Source organism: Mirounga leonina, unplaced genomic scaffold (genome assembly GCF_011800145.1).
Source record: "Mirounga leonina isolate KUSES-001 unplaced genomic scaffold, KU_Mleo_1.0 Mir_94, whole genome shotgun sequence".
NCBI classification, from domain to species: Eukaryota; Metazoa; Chordata; class Mammalia; order Carnivora; family Phocidae; genus Mirounga; species Mirounga leonina.
Window position 1 is genome coordinate 42,792,705 of NW_023270855.1, and position 18,648 is coordinate 42,811,352.

The window sequence follows — 18,648 nt, forward strand, 5'->3', positions numbered from 1 at the left end:
GAGTGCACACCAGTTATAAACACACACGCACACACACACCTAACAACAGAGCCCCAAAATATATGAATCGAAAAGGGACAGAATTGAAATGTGAAATTGAGAAACCCACAGTTATAGTTGACCTTCGAATCCTGCACTTTCAGTACTGGATACAAGGACCAGACAAGGTGATAAGTATATGGGGGACTTGAGCAACAGTGTCTGCCAGCCAGACCTAACAGACATGTAGAGAACACGCAGCAACGGCAGGATTGATGTTCTTCTCAAGTGCCCATGGAACATTCTCCAGGATAGACCATATGTTAGGCCATATTAAACAAGTCTTAAAAAATGAAAGAAGACTGAAATCATATAGAGTGTTTTTTCTAATCACAGTGGAATGAAATTAAAAATACTAGAAGGAAAACTGGAAAATCCACAAATAAGTGGAAGTTAAACAGGACATCCTAAAACAACCAGTGAGTCAAGTAATCAGAAGGGAAATTAGGAAATACCTTTAGATGAGAACGAAAACAACATGGTACACCAAGTCTGGTGGGGTGCTATGAAAGTAGGACTAGGAGGGAAACGTGTAGCTGTGAAGAGGACTCCATACTCATAGCTAGAATATATAAAGAGCTATAAATCAATGAGAAAAAGATAATCAAAAGAGTTGAAGAAGGGCTTCACAAAAGAGGATGTGTCCAAATGGCCAACAAGGATGCAAAAGAATTTTCAACACTGTTGCACATTGAAACCACAGAGAGACCCCACTGCTGCCTCCTCGACATGGTTACAGTTAATTGGCCTGACAACATCTAGAGGTGGCAAGGCTCTGGAGCAGTTGGAACTCCTGTCACACCACTGGTGGGAGCATACATTTGTACAACTACTTTGGAAAATCGGTATTATATGCAAAGCTGAACATGTACACTCTAACGCCCAGAAATTGTCTTCTAGGAACACACCCAACAGAAATGAGTGCTTATGGCTACCAAAAGCCATATATAAAAATGACCGTAATAGCTTTATTTTTAATAACTGAAACTGGAAACCAGCCACAGGTTCCTTGACAGTGAAATGGAAACATTCACTGAGGTATAATTCAGTGGGATGGCACATACCTGCGGGAAAGGGTGATCTGCTGTGTGCACCGGTATGGATGAATCTAGCAGATAAAATTTAAGTGGAAGTAGCCACTCACAAGAGAGTACACACGTGGAATGGGTGATTTCATTTTTAAGCCATTAAAAAGGCAAAACTCATTTATGGTGATAGAAGTTCTTTTTAATTAATTAATTTTTTAAAAGATTTTATTTATTTGACAGAGAGACTGCCAGAGAGGGAACACAAGCAGGGGGAGTGGGAGGGAGAAGCAGGCTTCCCGCAGAGCAGGGAGCCTGATGCGGGGCTTGATCCCAGGACCCTGGGCTCATGACCTGAGCCGAAGGCAGACACTCAGCGACTGAGCCACCCAGGCGCCCCTGTTTGTTTTAAGTAGGCTCCACACCCAGTAGGGAGCCCAGTGCGGGGCTTGAACTCACGACCTTGAGATCAAGACCTGAGCTGAGAGCAAGAGTTAGACGCTTGACTGACTGTACCACCCAGGCGCGCCCTGATAGTAGTTTGGGGATGCTCTTCACTGGGCAGGGGCAGAAGGCTGCCTTCTGAGGTTCTGGAAATGTCCTATAGCTTGATCTAGGTAGTGATTACATAGGTGTATGTGTATGTAAAAATTCATTGAACTATCTAAGATTTGTGCATCGTATTCTATAAAAGTTAATTCTCAATTAAAAACAGGTTTGTTTAAAAGATGTGAAACAAAATGCACATCGGTTCCCCAGCTTTTTGATGTAAGACCAAGGTTTTCCCATGTGAACGGTGGGTCTGAGTGTAAACCACACCCTCAGTGATTTTTTGGAGCAATTGCCCAGCAATATGCATTGGGATCCTTTGGGATTTTTATAGATTTTCCCCCCAGTTTCTTATTGTTGTCTTACCTATATTTAATTTGACAAGCTTTTTTTTTTTTTTAGCATCTTTATTACGTCTCTAAAAATATTCAACCAGCCTGTTTTATGAATTGGACTTCCTTATAAGCTTCCTGTGACTAAAAATGAGCTTGAAAACTTGTGATCTCAGAGGCTCTGAGTGTCTTTCTCGCCCTGCAGTTCTGTGATCCCGGTATTTTACATATGTACGGTGCCGGCAGGGAGAGCGCAGAGCACCTGCAGCGGCCCCTGCGTCACTCGTCCTGGCGCGGACTGTGCTCCTGCCGTGTCCTAACCCTTCTCTCCTTCTTGTTCGTCCCAGCTGCCCACTGCTGAAACTGCCCCTGCCGGGGACCGGACCGGTGGAGTTCACCACTCCTGTGAAGGACTACTCGCCCCCGCCTGTGGCCCCTGACCGCAAACCAGGGGAGCCCAGTGAGCGGCCAGAGTGGGTAGGTGCTCAGCGTGTGGCCGGGGAGAGCCCCGAGGGTTGGGTGGAGATTGGCCAAGGCAGGGGTTCTGGGAGTGAGGGTGAGGGTGGCCAGCTTCTTTTTTTTTATTATTATTATTTTTTTATTTTATTTGTTTTTTGACAGAGAGAGACACAGCGAGAGAGGGAACACAAGCAGGGGGAGTGGGAGAGGGAGAAGCAGGCTTCCTGCTGAGCAAGGAGCCCGATGTGGGGCTCAATCCCAGAACCCTGGGATCATGACCTGAGCTGAAGGCAGACGCTTAACGACTGAGGAGGGTGGCCAGCTTCTGATTGGTGAATACGTGTCCTTGACCGGCTTTACCGAGGCACCACAGATACTTAGTCACACAGTTAATGAATAACCTTTTTAGAAAGGAAACCCCAAGTGACACAAAAGTGCGACTGTCCTACAATAACAGGGTGGGGTCTGTGGTTGTGGTCACTGTGGCCAGGTGGGTCTGGCTTCCTAGCTGGCCTGCTCACACACCATGCCCGGGGCCGAGCCGTGCTCTGGCAGACAGGCCATCTCCTTGCCCCAAGCGGTCATGAGAACCAGGGAGCATCCCTAGAGAATGTTCTGTCATCAGCGTCTTGACACCATCTAATGTATGCGGTATGCACCTCATTTTTTCAGATCGGTTAGGTCCGATTTTCTCCTCACAGTGCAGTTAGGTAGAAAGAGTTGAGTTTTTGTGTTTTGTGTTTTTTTAATCCCTTTTACAGTTAAGGAAGTGGGGCCAGAGTGATGAGGAGCCTCTGTTATTTAGTTTACGTGGGGTCAGCACTACATCAGAACCCCGGGACTCCTGACCCCTGCTGCTCCTGGACCATACCATCCCCAGTTGACTGTCTCTGAGCTGAGCACTGATGGCCACTAGGAAGTAACAGTCGCTCCAGTTGAAGGTCTCAGGCGGAGGAACTAACTCACTGTGATGCTGGACTTGTTATTCAGAAATCTTACGAGCTCCATTAGCCCATCTCTGAAGCTTTTACCTGCTAGGTAGCGGGTAAAGTGTCCTTCCTTCACACATTGTGCTTTGGTCCCGTGATTTGTGCTGGGCTGTGTTGTTGAGGAGGAAATCCAAAGCTCAGAGAGCAGAGCTCTTGTGCTCCCGCCTTCTCTCTGACAGTGGTGGTACATTCCTTTCTGTTTCCTTCGAGGGTAATGTAGCTGTCAGGTACCTTGTTACAAATTTAGCCCTGCTGATGCTAAATAGAGACCCAGCTGGTCAGCTGGGTGTGTGTTAAGCTGTACGTGAATCCATCTTCCTAGGACTCTGTCCATGAAGGTCAGAGCGAGCATGTCTGATGCTGGCAGAAACCAGCTCTGTGACTTCATGTCCCAGCTTGACCATTGGCTCCGCATGGGACCTTCTTGGTTCAGACCTTTTACCTTCATTAACCTCTGATGCAGTTGTACCGCAGGGTGGAACTGAGGGCTCCTGGTCACAACAGGGTGGTCTGTGTTTGTGGATGTTTCGTGACTCCAGGAGTTCGGTGGGCCTGACGGTACAGGAGAGACGTTTAATGATACAGCTATTGGGGGAGGGGGTGACGTGTTTGTGAGCTCTTTAACTTCCATAGTGCCCTTCTTTGGTCTGGGATGATGATAGTAAGCAGGTGTACAAATAATTTCAGGGCTCAACAGAGGATTGTCTGTTTTCTGTCTTCCTCATTGGAGGTCCCCCCCGCCCCGCCCTGGCCCCCGCCTTGAAGGCCTCGGTGCAGTGACCTGGTGCTATGCAGGTTAGTGGTCAGTTACCTTACCTCCACGGATAATCCGTGCTGAAAATTCAGGCCAGCAAAACAGGAATGGTAAGGACTGCTTTAGTTATAAGGAACAAAAAACTCAGCCCAAACTAGAGTAAGCAAAAAGGGAATTTTTGGAGTCCTAGAACTCAAGGATAGTATGGCTTGGGCCTCAAAAGGAGCCCACCTTTCTACTCTGTCAGCTCCACTCTTGATCTACCTAACAGCTCCAGCAGCTTCAGCCCCATGTTGTTGCAATATCCAATCTGGTGCAGGATGAGGAGGTGCCAGGTTGATTCTAACTGAGGTTACCTGCCTGTCCCCATCCCAAATCCTGTGGTGAAGGCGGGTACTTTGTTGACTGGCTTTATTGTTAGTTGTCTCCATCATGAGGCTGAGGACAAGAAAGGACCATTTCAAAAGGAAAATCAGGAGGCTCAGGCACCAGGCAGCACAGCACAAGCACCTGCTGCCCATCCAGGAACCAGAACATCCTTCCTTCCTCCCTCCATTCCTTCTAGTATTCAGCATATGTTTATTGCATGCCTGTGGTGTGCCCGGCAGGGTGATGATCTAAGGGACACATAGAGCCTCACGACTTCCGGGGAGATCTCAGTCTGGCTAGAAAGAGAAGACAAAGATGTCAGTTTAAAATAAATATGATGTATGTCAAAGGGATACAGGAACCAACTGAAAGAGCTCCCAATGGCCAATGCTAGAAAATAAAATATATTTTACAATAAAGCAAAGTAGTATTGGATTATAACCCAAAGTATAAAATAAATATCTGAGTTCATATGATTGAATAAGTAAATGGGGGGAAATAGACAAATCTGGGCAAAAATACTAAATAATTTATGTAAATACTCTGCCCTCAAGGAGGTGGAGTATAACTTCCCTTCCTTAAGCGTGGACTGTGCATAGTGACTTCCTTCCAAAGAACACTGTATGGAGACGGGGAGAAAAGAAGCACTTTAGAGTGGAGAACCAAACAGATACCTCCTCAGCAAGGCGGTCAGAGTCAACGTCGGCAGTGATAGATCAGACTGATAGTATATACCCTTGATGTGTGACAAGTGAGACACTGTACCTCTGGTCTTCTTCCCAGAAACCCATAATCCCAGCCTAATTATGGGAAGAACCTCAGATGAATCCCAATTGAGGGACTTTTTTTTTGAAGATTTTATTTATTTATTTGACAGAGAGAGAGACAGCGAGAGAGGGAACACAAGCAGGGGGAGTGGGAGAGGGAGAAGCAGGCTTCCTGTGGAGCAGGGAGCCCGATGTGGGGCTCGATCCCAGGACCCTGGGATCATGACCTGAGCTGAAGGCAGACACTTAACGACTGAGCCACCCAGGCACCCCCCCAATTGAGGGACTTTTTATACAATACCTGACTACAACTCCTTAAAACTGTCAAGGTTAGGGCACTTGGGTGGTTCAGATGGTTAAGCGTCTGCCTTCGGCTCAGGTCACGATCCCGGGGTCCTGCGATCGAGTCCTGCGTAGGGTTCCCAGCTCATCGGGGAGCCTGCTTCTCCCTCTGCCTCTCTCTCTCTCTGTCTCTCATGAATAAATAAATAAAATCTTAAAAAAAAAAAAACTGTCAAGGTTATCAAAAACAAGGAAATTCTGAGAACCTGTCACTAAGGAAAACTAAGGAAGCCACATTTTCTTAGGTTTTACCTGAAGTTCTTTTTCTCTCCCAGGATCCCATTTAGGGCACCACATTACACTCGCGTGTTGCTTCCCCGGTGGCCTCTCTTGGGTACAACAGCTTCGCAGACGTTCCTTGTCTTTGATGAGCTTGACAGTTTTGAGTAGCGGCCAGGTATTTTGTAGAGCTGCCCTCCAGGGGGATTTTTTGTTTTTTCTCTAGATTAGCCTGGGATTGTGGGTTTGAAAGGGAAGACTGCAGGGGTGAAGCATCATTCTTTTCACATACGTCAGCCTCTTGAGTTACTTTATAAATTTCCATACATTAAAGTTTAGTCTTTATGCTGTAAAGCTATTGGTACAGTTTTTAAAAAGGCTTTCTAATGGATACATAGAGAAATCTCATTGTGGTCTTCATTTGCCTTTCCCAGATGATTAATGTCAGGTGCTTATTGTATTTGCATGTCTTTCTTTGGTAGGTGTTCACCCATTTTGAATGAAGTCGTTTGGATTTCTTTTTATTGAATTGCCAGTCTTTCCATATGCTGGAGATGGCTTTCTATATAGCCCTTTTTCTGCCCTCTTGCTCTAGTGTCCCCATGGTGGGATGTCAGCTGTGCTGTGCAGTCTTGCCTTTGTGGGTCCTGCAGAGAGGTCTCTGATTCACTATGCCGGGTCCTGGTGCTCTGAATCAGGCCCCCGCTCTCTAAGAGTGGAGTCACTAACTAATGGCCTTGTCAGGTTGGGAGGGGCACCTTCTGGAAAAAGGGATGTTTTTACCAGAGGAACAGAAGAACAAAGCAGAAATGGTAGAAGCTTTCCATTTCCCACACGTGTGACCTTGGGCAGGTTACTTCACACCTTCGTGCCCATGTTTCCTCATTCATAAAATGGGGACGATAATCATATCTATATCATATGTCGTCAGAGGATTACACGAAGGCATGCAAAGGCTTAGTGCCAGGCCCGTCACTTGCATTTGACACATTTGTGGCTGTCACTGTTGTCAGTCATTGATCAGATCTGGCCGAAGTTCTGGAGGAGGACCAAAGTTCATATGCTTGGATTGCCCTCCGGGGCACCGCAGGCCTGCAGTCATTTAGCGGAGCTCAGATACCACTCTCTCCAGGAAGCCTTCCCCAGCTCTCTTGCCCTGCTTCTCCTCTATTTCCACCCAGTAGGAATTGTGTTCCATTCGAGCACATATAGTCTGGTATTTTAACATAGTAAGTGCTGAGGAAAAGCTTCTTGTTTAACAGAGAAACAGCCCGGCTTATTTAGCAGACCAGGAATGTAAATTGAGTCATTTTTCTTGGTGCATGATGGGTGATAAGGTAGGTGGGGCCAAATTGAATCTGAGGCGGTAGGGTTTCAACTTTGATCGTATATGCAGTGGGAAGCCAGTCCCCCAGAGGCAAGGACATGAGGAAAGTGGCAGTAGGAAGATCATGTGTATTGAACTTGGAGAAACTTGGAGACATAGGTGACCATGCTTAGGAGAAGGGTTGGGGGTGTGAAAGGAGTGAAGGGATTGATCTTCAGGAGATGCCAAATCTAATTTTAATAGTTTTAAGCCATGGTAATGTAACTCCATATAAGTGACATGTTTTTGGCCACTTTGCCGGATGGTTATATGTGTTGTTTTGTTGGGTCCTCACAGTGATGCGTGAGGTCTGGGATTCCATCCCCATTCCCTAGTAAGGGCCTGGGGCTTAGAGAGTGCAGACACTGTTGTCCAAGGCACACAGCCAGGGCTGGCACTAGAAGTTGAACCCAGCTGGGTCCCCTGAGCCTGCCTTTCCCTCCTTCCCCCCCGCCCACCACACCCCCTTACGTGCCCAGGGCTGGAGGACAAGGATCAGGAGCCCTGGTTTTCAGAATTGCTGAGTAACAGGCATCCTCTGTCAGGTTCTGCAGAGAGCCCCTGGATGTGTCAGTGTAAAGGTAAACTCCCGGGAACTCTAGGTTGCTCTATCTGAATGGAGAGGAAGGACTGTATTTAAAAAAAAAACAAAAACAGGGCGCCTGGGTGGCTCAGTCGGTTGAGCATCTGCCTTCAGCTCAGGTCATGATCCCAGGGTCCTGGGATGGAGCCCTGAGTTGGGCTCCCTGCTCGGCGGGGAAGTCTGCTTCTCCCTCTGCCTCTGCCTGCTGCTCTGCCTACTTGTGCTCTATCTCTCTGTCAAATAAATCTTTAAAAAAAATAAAAATAAAAACAAACAAACAAGCCTGAGGTCTCCTGCACTGGCCTGGCTCCCCTAGACGGGGTCATCAGGAGCCCTGAACTCCACACGAAGCCCGACCTGGCCAGCCGCAGAGCTGGCTGGGCTTCCTGGGCCGGCACTGCGGTGTCTGTGGTGGTGTCTAAGCCTGGACGCGGGGTTTCCACAGGGCCCTGGTCAGCGCCTCATGCTGTGAATGCTGGTGGCCGGAGACCCCAGGGATCCCTAGGACCTCAGCCCCCCTCCTACACTGCTCGTGGTGGGCCTTGCCGTCTGTTTCCTGTTCTCTACGGGAACTCGCATGGTTCCCCACCACCCAGGCACATTGGCTGTTGAGAAAAAACAGGTTTGAGAATTGGGCGGCCCTGGCTTTAATCCTGGCTCAGCTGCCTGTCAGCTCTGTCCTTGGACACATCCTTTATCTCTCTGGGCTTGGTTTTCTTATCTGCGACCTCTAGCGCAGGGTCTCCCAAGGCTGCACTCAAGGTATCAGCCAAGGCTGCACTCATCTCCAAGCCCGAATGGGGAGAATCCGCTTCTAGGCTCACTCAGTGGCCAGCTAGCAAGGGGCTTCTTGCAGGCTGTTGAGCTGAGGGGCTCCCCTCCTCACCGTGTGTTGGCTGAGGGCCCCCTCAGTTCCTTGCTTCGTGGACCTTCCAGAGAAGTTCACAACATGGCTAACTTCATCAGAGTGGTGGTTCCAGAAGAAGGGGACAGAGGAAGAATTATAGTCTCTTTCCTTTCAATTGCTTGTGCACATGCACGAGCCTGTGTGCCCTTGTGTGTGTGTGTGTGTGTGTGTGTGAAAATACAACATAAAATTTACCATATAAACCCTTTTTAGGTATATAGTTCACTGATATTAAATACATTCATGTTGTACAACCATCCATCTCTATAACTTTTCATCTTGTAAAACAGAAACCCTATACCTATTAATAACCCCCCTCTTCCTCCAGCCCTGGCAACCACCGTTGTTCTTTCTGTGTCTATAAATTTACTATTTTAGGTACCTCATAGGAGTAGAATTGTACAGGACTTGTTTTTTTGTGACTGGCTTATTTCACTGAGCATTACATCCCCAAGGGTTATAATCTTCTGTAACCTAATCTCAGAAATGACGTCATTACTTCTGTCGTCATCTGTCAGAAACCAGTCACTAGGCGCAGCCCACTCTCGGGGGGGATTGCACGTGGGCGTGAGCACCGGGGGTGGGGGAGACTGGGGCCGGGGTAGAAGACTGCCTGCCACAACCTCTGTCTAGTGAGGAGTCTGCGCGCAGTGTCTGCGGGCATCTAGATCCACGGGCCCTTACGCTTCCGCAGTCACTGCCTTCGGATGTCTGTCTCCCACTTAATAATAGCCAGCGGCGATTGTGATAGCGCCCAGCACGGGGAGTGGTGGGGCCCTGGCCACATCCCCCCTGCCCTTTCAGCGCCTGCCCGCCTGCTTGTCAGCTACCAGTCCCTGCATCTCCCGTATCAGAGCATCTCAGGTGCAGCAAGGTCTGAGGTGCCGGGGAGTTGGTGTCCCCTAGGAGCAGCCCTCAAGCAGTAGCCGCGGGGTGGGGCGTGTAATAGCTGAGCTCTCTAATCCCTCAGGTGGGATGACTCAGCTAAACCCCATTACCCACAGAGGTCACTTGCACAAGCGACCAGTAACACCCTTTGTTGTCTGCTTTCCCTCCCTTGTTCCTTGTTCTTTTCCCCTCTCTCTGCTTTCTGCACCTCCCAAGTAAACCACCTCTCTTAGGGTCTGCTCCTGGGGAACCCAGACTGAGATAGTGGATGACAAGAGTCAGGCCCGTGCCTGTTGAATAAACCGCGGAGAGGGAATTTTGATGCCCAGAGAGGGGGGTTGAGGGAGCCTGTGTTGGGTGACAGGTTTGCTACAAACCTGTTAAATGAGTGGACCAAGACCTTGGAAGAGTTGCAAAGACATGGAATAGCTGCTTGGGAAGTTCATTTGGAAATCAGGGAGAGTGAATCAGGAGCCCTGCAGCAGAGGGAGGCCCCGCCAAGGCCAGGGAGCAGGGCTGTGCAGTAGGAATCACTGTTCCCCGGTTCTTGTCTGGTGCGGCTTGCTGTGCTGGTCGGGCATGCAAACAAATGAGTAGAGGGTTTACCCAGCACTGGTGGAAGGACAACCGAGAAAGAGCTACCTAGGGTAAAGGGGTTACGTGCTGCTATGAAAATCTGATGAAAGCCATGGATCCTCTCTCCTAAAAATGATGATGGTAGTCATAATATGTACACTTCTAGGCAGAAACTTTTAAAAATTGGGGGAGCAAGGTGCTCCCAGAACTTCTAGAGCCGTCCCTAGGGCCCAGGGAGAAGGCTCCGGTTCTGAGTCATGTTTGTTAGCACTTGCTGAGATGGTGGCCCGAGTGGTCCTGGCTGGGGAGAAGGTGCCTGGTGGGAAGGGGGCTGGAGAAGAAGTGGAGGGCCCAGGAGCCAGAAGGAGTTTCCCGCCTGGACACTAAGGCTTCAGTCACAGAGGCTCAGTGGGCCTGAGCGTGGAGGCGGAGGTGGAGGGCCTGAGGAGGGCCCTGGGCAGAGGAGGTGGTGTGTGCGACACAGCCTTGCGGCCAGTGGGTACGAACCTGGGGCTGGAGGCTCCGTGATGCCCTGCTGCCCCTGGGTGACACGCTGCGTCCTTCACAGGGTTTGGGGATGATTGCCCCGGGGACAGCTCTCCTTGTAGAGTTGTACGCGACGGCTCCTCCCCCACGCAGGCCTGTGTGATGAGTTGAACCAATGAGCTGCTGTTCAGGTCAGAGCCTGCGGCAGCCGGCTCCATCCAGATCCCTCTGTGCCTCTGGGCAGCTTCTAACAGGCCAGGTCGGTGCAAATGACAAAGCAGGTGAGGCCTTCTGTCCCCAGAGCCTTTGTAAGACATGGCTTCATAAGTGTAAACTTCACAAAGGCACAGGTGGTTGCCTTGGGTTGTTCCTTTAAGCTCAGGAGGCCTTAACTTGCTGTTCGGTTCAGCATCCTGACCCTCGCTTGTGCAGTAACCTATCCGGCCATCATCGAGTGGCTGAGTGGCCTTCCTTCATGTCCTCCCCTGCCCTTGGGAGTCCCTGATTGTGGCGCAGGCATGGAGACAGCCCTTGCAGCTCCCTGCAGCCGGGCACCACCGTGCGTCATGGCGCCGGCCGTCTTGCCCGGCCTCCAGCTGGCTGTCGCCATAACTCCAGAGTAGGCTTCCAGAGCGCTGCTTTCCCGGTCACCCTTCCTCTCAGAGATTCCCCGGGGCTGTTCTTTGTCAGCTGGTGAGAAACCAGACTGCTCAGTCAGGCATCCTCCCAGCCTCCCCTCACTCTAGCTATGATTTCTGGGATTACCTGGCAGGACTCCCTGTGCTCTCTGGACTGGATGTGCTCTCAGGGGCCCTCCCCGTCCCCCTCCTGCCTGGCCTTCCCCCCCTCACGGCTCCACGCACTTTCTCCCTGGCTGTAATCCTGCCACGGCTAATCCAGTACCTCATTTTGGGGGTGCTCCATGAGCTGTCCATCACTGGGAGTTATTCAGACATGCCTGTTACATGTCTAAATACTTCGGTCAGGTGCCTGTTGTTAGCCCTTCCAGGGCAGATGGCCGGTTCTAGTGAGAGAAGTGTGTGACATTCAGTGAGGACACACGGGCTTGGGTCCTTGCATCCCCCTGCACGAGTCATGAAAGCCTGGGGAGTCACCTTCTCATAGGACTGTCGGGGGAGGGCGATGAAAAGATGTGCCACAACTGTTTATTGCTAATATTTCCATTAATACTTAATCTCTGCATGTGCTGTTTATACACATGTGTGTCTCTGGGTCCGTGTGGTGGGAGGCGTGTGTGAGTGTGCGTGCATATTCTCGATGCTGCAGGGTGAATGTCAGTCACCCCCCTTTCATAGTGAGGAAACCAAAATCCAGAGAAATCCAACATGTTCCCAAGGCCATACAATTGGAGAGCCGGGATTTAAAATTGGGTCCTTGGATCTTTAAAATCCGCTAACATGCAAGTGGCAGGATCCCTAAGGCTGCACCCTATTGGGAGCTTAGGGTCCACTGTGAGGGCGGCAGAGCGGTCCCATAGATGACTGGATGGTAAGTGCTTTAGGCTTCATGGGTCATAGTCTCTGTGGTGAACATTCACCTCGGCCATTGTTTCGTGAAAGCAGCCCCAGACAGTACGGAATGGAGTGGGCATGGCTGTGTTCCAGGAAAACCGTATTTAGAAAAGCAGGTGCTGGGCTTGATTGAGCCTTTGGCCATAGTCTGCCGATCCCTGGTCTATTGGGAAGTGTTTAGGAAAATGGTTCATAGATGGTAAAAAGCCCCTCGTGGACATCTTCATTTTTGAAGGCCTGTCCTTTGGGCCCCACACACTGCCCATCGTAGATGCATAGTAAACCCTTACTGAATGTGGGCCCATTTCCCCCCTCCCCTATTTCTTCTGCAGTATGTGGGCGCCCCCGTGGCTTACATCCAGCAGATATTTGTGAAGTCGTCGGTGTCTCCCTGGCACAAGAACCTGCTGGCGGTGGATGTGTTCCGTTCTCCTCTGTCCCGGGCATTCCAGTTGGTGGAAGAGATCCGGAACCACGTGCTGAGAGACAGGTATCCCTCTCAGAGACCCCAGCCTCCCTGAATCTGTTCCGTCCCAAAGGGCAATACTGAGCCAGCCAGCTTGGCAGAAATTGAACAAGTGAGAAGAGTGGCGGGTGAGCTCGCTTTGCCTTCCTCAGCCTCCTGTGGGGCCACTGTGGCCGCGCTCCCCTGGACCTCTTCAGAGGGCGCAGGTGGTTTCGTCCTCAGGTCTCAGATAGAGTAGGTGTCCTCTGTGCTGACCCCGTGCCGAGCTTGCTCGCCCCTCAGGTGGCTTACTGCCTGGTGGCTCAGAGGTGTGGACGTGACTGTGGTCGGGCTGAGGAGAAGCCCGCTCCACCTGGGGATCACTTCTGAAGCCCCAGCCCGGGCGGTGTCCCCCGGCCCCCCGTGGGTCTCCGGAGTGTGCTGGCTTCACAGGCTGCTTCACCCGCTGGAATTTCAGTTAGCTGAGAGCTTTGACACGCGTTTTGGTGAATGAAATGAAGCCCCTCATTTTCTGCCCACTGAATTGCCACTGAATTCAGCTGCCCACTGAATTGGCTGAGGTGTCTTAGTGGGCGAGAGGTTGTGCACGCTCCCAGAACACACTTCTCAGAGAGGCTTGGGGCTGCACGTGTACTGTGAAGGTCCATCAACCACATGGTTTGGTTGTTGACCACCTGGGAGAACTGTCCCCTGCTGTCCTAATCCTTAGGCTCTTTGAGATAGCAGGCATCCGGGAACCTGATGACAGAGGCTCTCCCCGTAAGTGCAGTGCGCCTGCTGAGTGCTCGCGGACACAGCGGGTGCCTTGTGCTATCTCCTGCACAGTTCTGGGACCAGGGGCCTGGAGGAGGTGTGCCTGCAGGTGACTGACCTGCTGCCAGGCCTCAGGAAGCTCCGGAACCTACTTCCCGAGCATGGATGCCTGCTGCTGTCCCCTGGGAACTTCTGGCAGAATGACCGGGAACGCTTCCATGCTGATCCTGACATCATCGGGACCATCCACCAGCACGAGCCCAAAACCCTACAGACCTCAGCCACACTCAAAGGTACCTCCAGGGCAGGTTGCCTAGGTTGATCACCATGTCCTCTTTGATGGGTGCTCTGGCATATCAGGGGTTACCCCTTGCTTCTTAGGGTGGGGGGTAGGGAGGGGTCCTTGGCGGCTCTACAGTGGCTGTCTTCAGATGTCAGTACTGCTGGTTTCTGTCTGCAGACTTGCTCTTTGGTGTTCCTGGGAAGTACAGCGGGGTGAGCCTCTACACCAGGAAGAGGATGGTCTCGTACACCATCACCCTGGTCTTCCAGCGCTACCACGCCAAGTAAGGCCGTCGGCGTTCGGGGCTCCTGGCTGGGCTGTGGAATGGCATGAGGCTTTGAGTAGTCCCCGTTCTGGTTTAGGGTGCCCAGAACGCCCCCTGGGAACTTGCAGTTTTCAGGCCTCCAGTTGAAATGTTTATTTCCCTTAGACTGAAGGATGCTGTGCTTTCACATTTGAGCGGGGATGACGTGACCTGGCCTAGTTAAGAATAAGGGACTAACTATACGTTGGATAATTGAATTTAAAAAATAAAAAAAAAAGAATAGGGGACTAAGGCAAATTCAATGTCCTGGTGCTTCCACTGATCTTTCTTGAGCCTCTGGTAGGAGTCCCCAGCTGGTGACTCCTGAGCCCGATGTGGCCTCAGGCCTTCCCAGCAAAGTGCTGCAGGCAGCTCCCTACCAAGGCAGAGAGGACCGGAGATGCCTCTGATTGGCTCTCTGGGCCTGGGGCACTCAAGAGTGCTATGATGGATCAGGAAAGGGGTGTTGAGGAAGGGGCTGGGGGAGCTCCTGAGACAACTTTGTCATTCTTCCAAAGCCCCTTGGAGATTGTGGGGAAGCTCAGACACCACAGAAAAGCTCCCTCCAACATGGGGAGGAGGGCAGCCCTGATTGGCCTTGCTTCCAGGGATTGTCTCTGCCCCTGGCCCAAGAGGGACAGTTCATCCACCCCACCCCACTCCACTCCATGAGCAGGTTCCTGGGCAGCCTGCGGGCCCGCCTGATGCTCTTGCACCCCAGCCCCAACTGCAGCCTGCGGGCGGAGAGCCTGGTCCACGTGCACTTCAAGGAGGAGATTGGCATCGCCGAACTCATCCCCCTCGTGACCACCTACATCATCTTGTTTGCCTACATCTACTTCTCCACACGTAGGTGCACAGCACGGAGGCTGGGGCTTTCTCCAAGCCAAATGGGCATTCCGGACCACCTGCCTCCCTGCTTCTGGAGGTGGCTTGGGCAGAGATGTCAGACATGCCCAGCGGTCACAAAAGCCAGGGCTTCATCCTCCAGCAGAGTCTCAGGCTTGGGTGGGTCCAGGCCTTCTCTGGCTTCTCAGGAAAAGACCCTTCTTGGGTTAGGGTTCCCAAAAGACACCATTTCTCTGAGACTGGGAAGTTTGCATGGCTGTCCTTTTCTTGGGTTAAACCAGGGGCCACCCCTTCCTCACTCTACTCCTGGGAGATAAGCCCCAAAGGGCCGGGGTGTGTCAGGGTCTGGGGGAGATGCCGCCCTGATGTGCCCTCTCTGCCCTCCAGGCAAGATCGACATGGTCAAGTCCAAGTGGGGGCTGGCTCTGGCTGCCGTGGTCACAGTGCTCAGCTCGCTGCTCATGTCCGTGGGGCTCTGCACACTCTTCGGCCTGACACCCACCCTCAACGGCGGGTAGGTCCCCACCAGGCTCCACTGAGCTTCAGACCGGAGAGCCTCTGGGCTTGCCCGGGACTGGATGCTTGCTGGTACCTTGTATCTTTGCGTTGTTATCTTGACATTTAAGAGGTACATTTTTTACCTTTAACTTACCTGGTTTGCGTTCATACTCATGTATGTATAGTACATCTGTGTATACATATAACACGTATACAGGTGGGGTTGTATATGTGTATATAAGTGGGTTTCTGCACACATGTGGCCTTGTCCTTCGTGTGTGTGTGTCTGTAAGTGGATGTGGACGTGCATGTGTGTTCATATATATACACATGCATACTGCTCCTTGATGGTTTAAGGCACAGATGGGTAGGAGGTTAAGAAAGGTACATTTCGGGGCACCTGGGTGGCTCAGTCGGTTGAGCGGCTGCCTTCGGCTCAGGTCATGGTCCCAGGGTCCTGGGATCGAGCCGGATCGAGTCCGGCTCCCTGCTCAGCGGAGAGCCTGCTTCTCCCTCTCCCTCTGCCTGCCACTCTGCCTACTTGTGCTCTCTCTCTTATCTCTCTGTCAAATAAATAAATAAAATCTTAAAAAAAAAAAAAAAGGTATATTTCTTCCCTTTTTTTACTACTAAAACATTTAAATGACTAATAAAATAGGTCATTTTGGAGTTTTTTTAAAAGACACAAGCACACTCTAATTTTCCACCTTTCCATTGATGTGTGCTTTCTCTTGCCATTTCTCTCCAACTTTTGGGCTGGAAGCCCCGGCCCATGTTTGTCTTCGGTCTCCCCGGCTCTGGCTACACCCACCCCCTGCCCGCCCTTGGCCTGGCCGTTAGTGGTCGCTGAGCGCCTGGCCCATCCCCTCCCGGGGCTGGCTGGGCTGGTTGCGGGAGCAGCGATGCTGTGTCTTCTGTTACTTCCCTTGCTTGTGGAACACTTGCTTCCTTTCCTGAACCCAACGGGGCTGACACCCCCTCCCCCGGGGCTGTTGTGCCCTCCTCAGAGCCCGCAGCGGGGATCCCGGCAGGTACACCTCAGCCGGTGTGCCTTGTCTCTCATAGTCCTCAGCGGTAGTGCGGGCCTCAGGTGGGCCCTGGAGAGCTCGTAGTTCTCCACACGGCCTCCGCGGAGGCTCCTCTCCTCCCCCGTCTACTTAGTCCCAACGGCTTGGCCCGCAGTGCTGCTGAGGGCTCCCGGCCATTTGCTCTGTCCAGCAGAGTCCGGTGTGGGAGGGACAGGGAGAGCGGTGCTCTGGCAGCCACTGTGTGCTGCGCACGTGGAGGCCGGGGTGCGTGCTGACCCCTTGGCCGGGCTTCCAGGCCTGCCTGAAAGCTGGAAGCTGTGCAGGCAGAGGCCCTGTGTGGTAGGGTGGAGGAGGCTGGGGCTCTGCCCTGTGCTTCTGGAAGTCACTCAGCAGCCTCCCACTAGAGGCCGCAAACCCCACAGTCTTCCCGGGGCCCAAACCTGTGGAGAACCAGCATGTGTTGGGGGCCCTCCTCAGCACTGTCCTCACCTTCTCCCTCTCTGTCCCCAGCGAGATTTTCCCCTACCTTGTGGTGGTTATTGGGTTAGAGAACGTGTTGGTGCTCACCAAGTCAGTGGTCTCGACCCCGGTGGACCTGGAGGTGAAGCTGCGCATCGCCCAAGGTAACGTGGCTGCCGGGGGGTGCTGGGGGGCCTTCTGTGCTGGGCTTCTTGCTGTGGAGGAGACGGGGCCCCAGAAATCGCCGTTGCTCTGACCTCTAGTGTAACATGATGTGGACCATCAGGCCCTGGGGGCTTGTTAGCGCATGCCCTGAGGAACCACAGAACTGCTGGACTGGACTTTGTCTTGTTTCATGTGTCAGTAAGAACACAGCTGAACTCTGCTCCAGGGCTCGTGTTCAGTGGCCCTTCGTCCACACTGGCACCTGGTGCTTTCTCTTCCCGCCTCACCCTCCTGCACTCGGCCCAGGCTCCTGCGGCTGGTCCCTTCAGAGACGCTGCCTCCACAGCTGCCACAAAGGGCCCCTGGGCCTCAGTGCCAGGAGGTGGGGATCGGGATGCTGAGGAGAGTGGGCAGACAGCCTAGACCCAGAAGTCTGAACTCTTGCGCTTCCTCCTCCTAACCCCCAGTCTGTGGGAACAGGGCCGAGGGCAGGCTGTTCGCTCACTGGACAAGCCTTCATGAGCTTCTGTGAGAGGCCAGGCCCTGCCCTAGATGGGGGGCTCCGAGGACACAAGGGGCCATGGCCCCTTACCCGGCAGGGCTTGCTCTGGGGGCCGGGCTGGAGGAAGAACACAGCTAGCACTTCCATCGCTCGGGCCTTCTGCCATGCGTGGGCAGGCCCGTGCAGACCAGACTGAACGGTACATGGAGGCCAAACGTGCTAGAGTGGGTGGCCCTCGGCTTTCCCCTTGGATTTGCTCATCTTACCACCCTGCTTCTCCCTTCCTCTGATGGTGGTTGTAGCTCTCCTCTGTACTCTCCAGCCCCTTCCCGCGACAGCTCTGCGGTGGTGGCAACACCTGGAGCCTGGGCGCTGGCAGAGTCCTGAGCACTGGGCCACTGTGGTGGAATGGCTGCCTCAGAAGGCTGGGCACCCTTCCCATGTGCTGGCCCCATGGCCCTCTTGTCCTCTGCAGGCCTAAGCAGTGAGAGCTGGTCCATCATGAAGAACATGGCCACAGAGCTGGGCATCATCCTCATTGGCTACTTCACCCTGGTGCCCGCCATCCAGGTAAGGCCCCAAGGCCTGCCCCTTGGGTGAGTGTGGAGCCAGCTGCTCAGCTCCCCTGCTGTGTGGGGGGTGTACCCCTCTCAACACAGACACCCTTGCATTGGGACCTCTGCTGCCAAGATGGTGTTCCATGCACAGAGTGCTCCTGGCAGGCCTGGTTCAGAAGTTCTCACCCAGTTCCAGCCAGACCTGTTTTCTCATTTCTCAGGCACAAGCCCTGTGGGGCCCCTGCACTGGTCCCTTCCTCCTTCCTAGGCTTAGCCCTGACCCACATCTGCAGCCTCCAGACATACGCACCCCTCCCCCCAGTGGAGGGCCACTGCTCCGAGTGGCTCCTGGTCTTGGCCAAGTGCCCCCACGCAGCTGTGGGGCTACGAGCAGCCGGAGGGGACCTACGCTGAGTCAGAGTGCAGACTTGCTGACCACTGCTTGAGGGGTTGCAGGAAGGGAGCCATGCATCTTGTCCTCCTCTGCCTTCCCCTAGAGCTGGCAGGCCTGCTGAGTTGTGGGGGTGAGCAGAGAACATAGGGTGACCCAGAGGGCATCTGCAGGACACAGTGCCACCTTGGGACAGTAGAGCTGCCATGAC

The 18,648-nt window shown here is 52.5% G+C and overlaps 1 protein-coding gene across 2 annotated transcripts in view; it reads left to right on the plus strand.

Moving 5' to 3' along the window:
- The window catches only part of SCAP (SREBF chaperone), a 67,167-nt gene that overhangs the window by 41,425 nt on the left and 7,094 nt on the right, over positions 1 to 18,648 (plus strand). Inside the window, exons 1-9 of one of the 2 annotated variants that reach the window (XM_034998139.1) lie at positions 2,337 to 2,422; positions 10,733 to 10,909; positions 12,515 to 12,672; positions 13,474 to 13,694; positions 13,862 to 13,967; positions 14,665 to 14,837; positions 15,225 to 15,351; positions 16,874 to 16,986; positions 17,965 to 18,059. In XM_034998139.1, the coding sequence (XP_034854030.1) occupies positions 10,826 to 10,909; positions 12,515 to 12,672; positions 13,474 to 13,694; positions 13,862 to 13,967; positions 14,665 to 14,837; positions 15,225 to 15,351; positions 16,874 to 16,986; positions 17,965 to 18,059 (1,077 nt within the window). In that variant the 5' untranslated portion in view covers positions 2,337 to 2,422; positions 10,733 to 10,825. Of the gene's footprint in view, positions 1 to 2,292; positions 2,423 to 10,732; positions 10,910 to 12,514; positions 12,673 to 13,473; positions 13,695 to 13,861; positions 13,968 to 14,664; positions 14,838 to 15,224; positions 15,352 to 16,873; positions 16,987 to 17,964; positions 18,060 to 18,648 lie in introns of those variants that run through there. The other variant, XM_034998138.1, reaches the window with a different exon arrangement.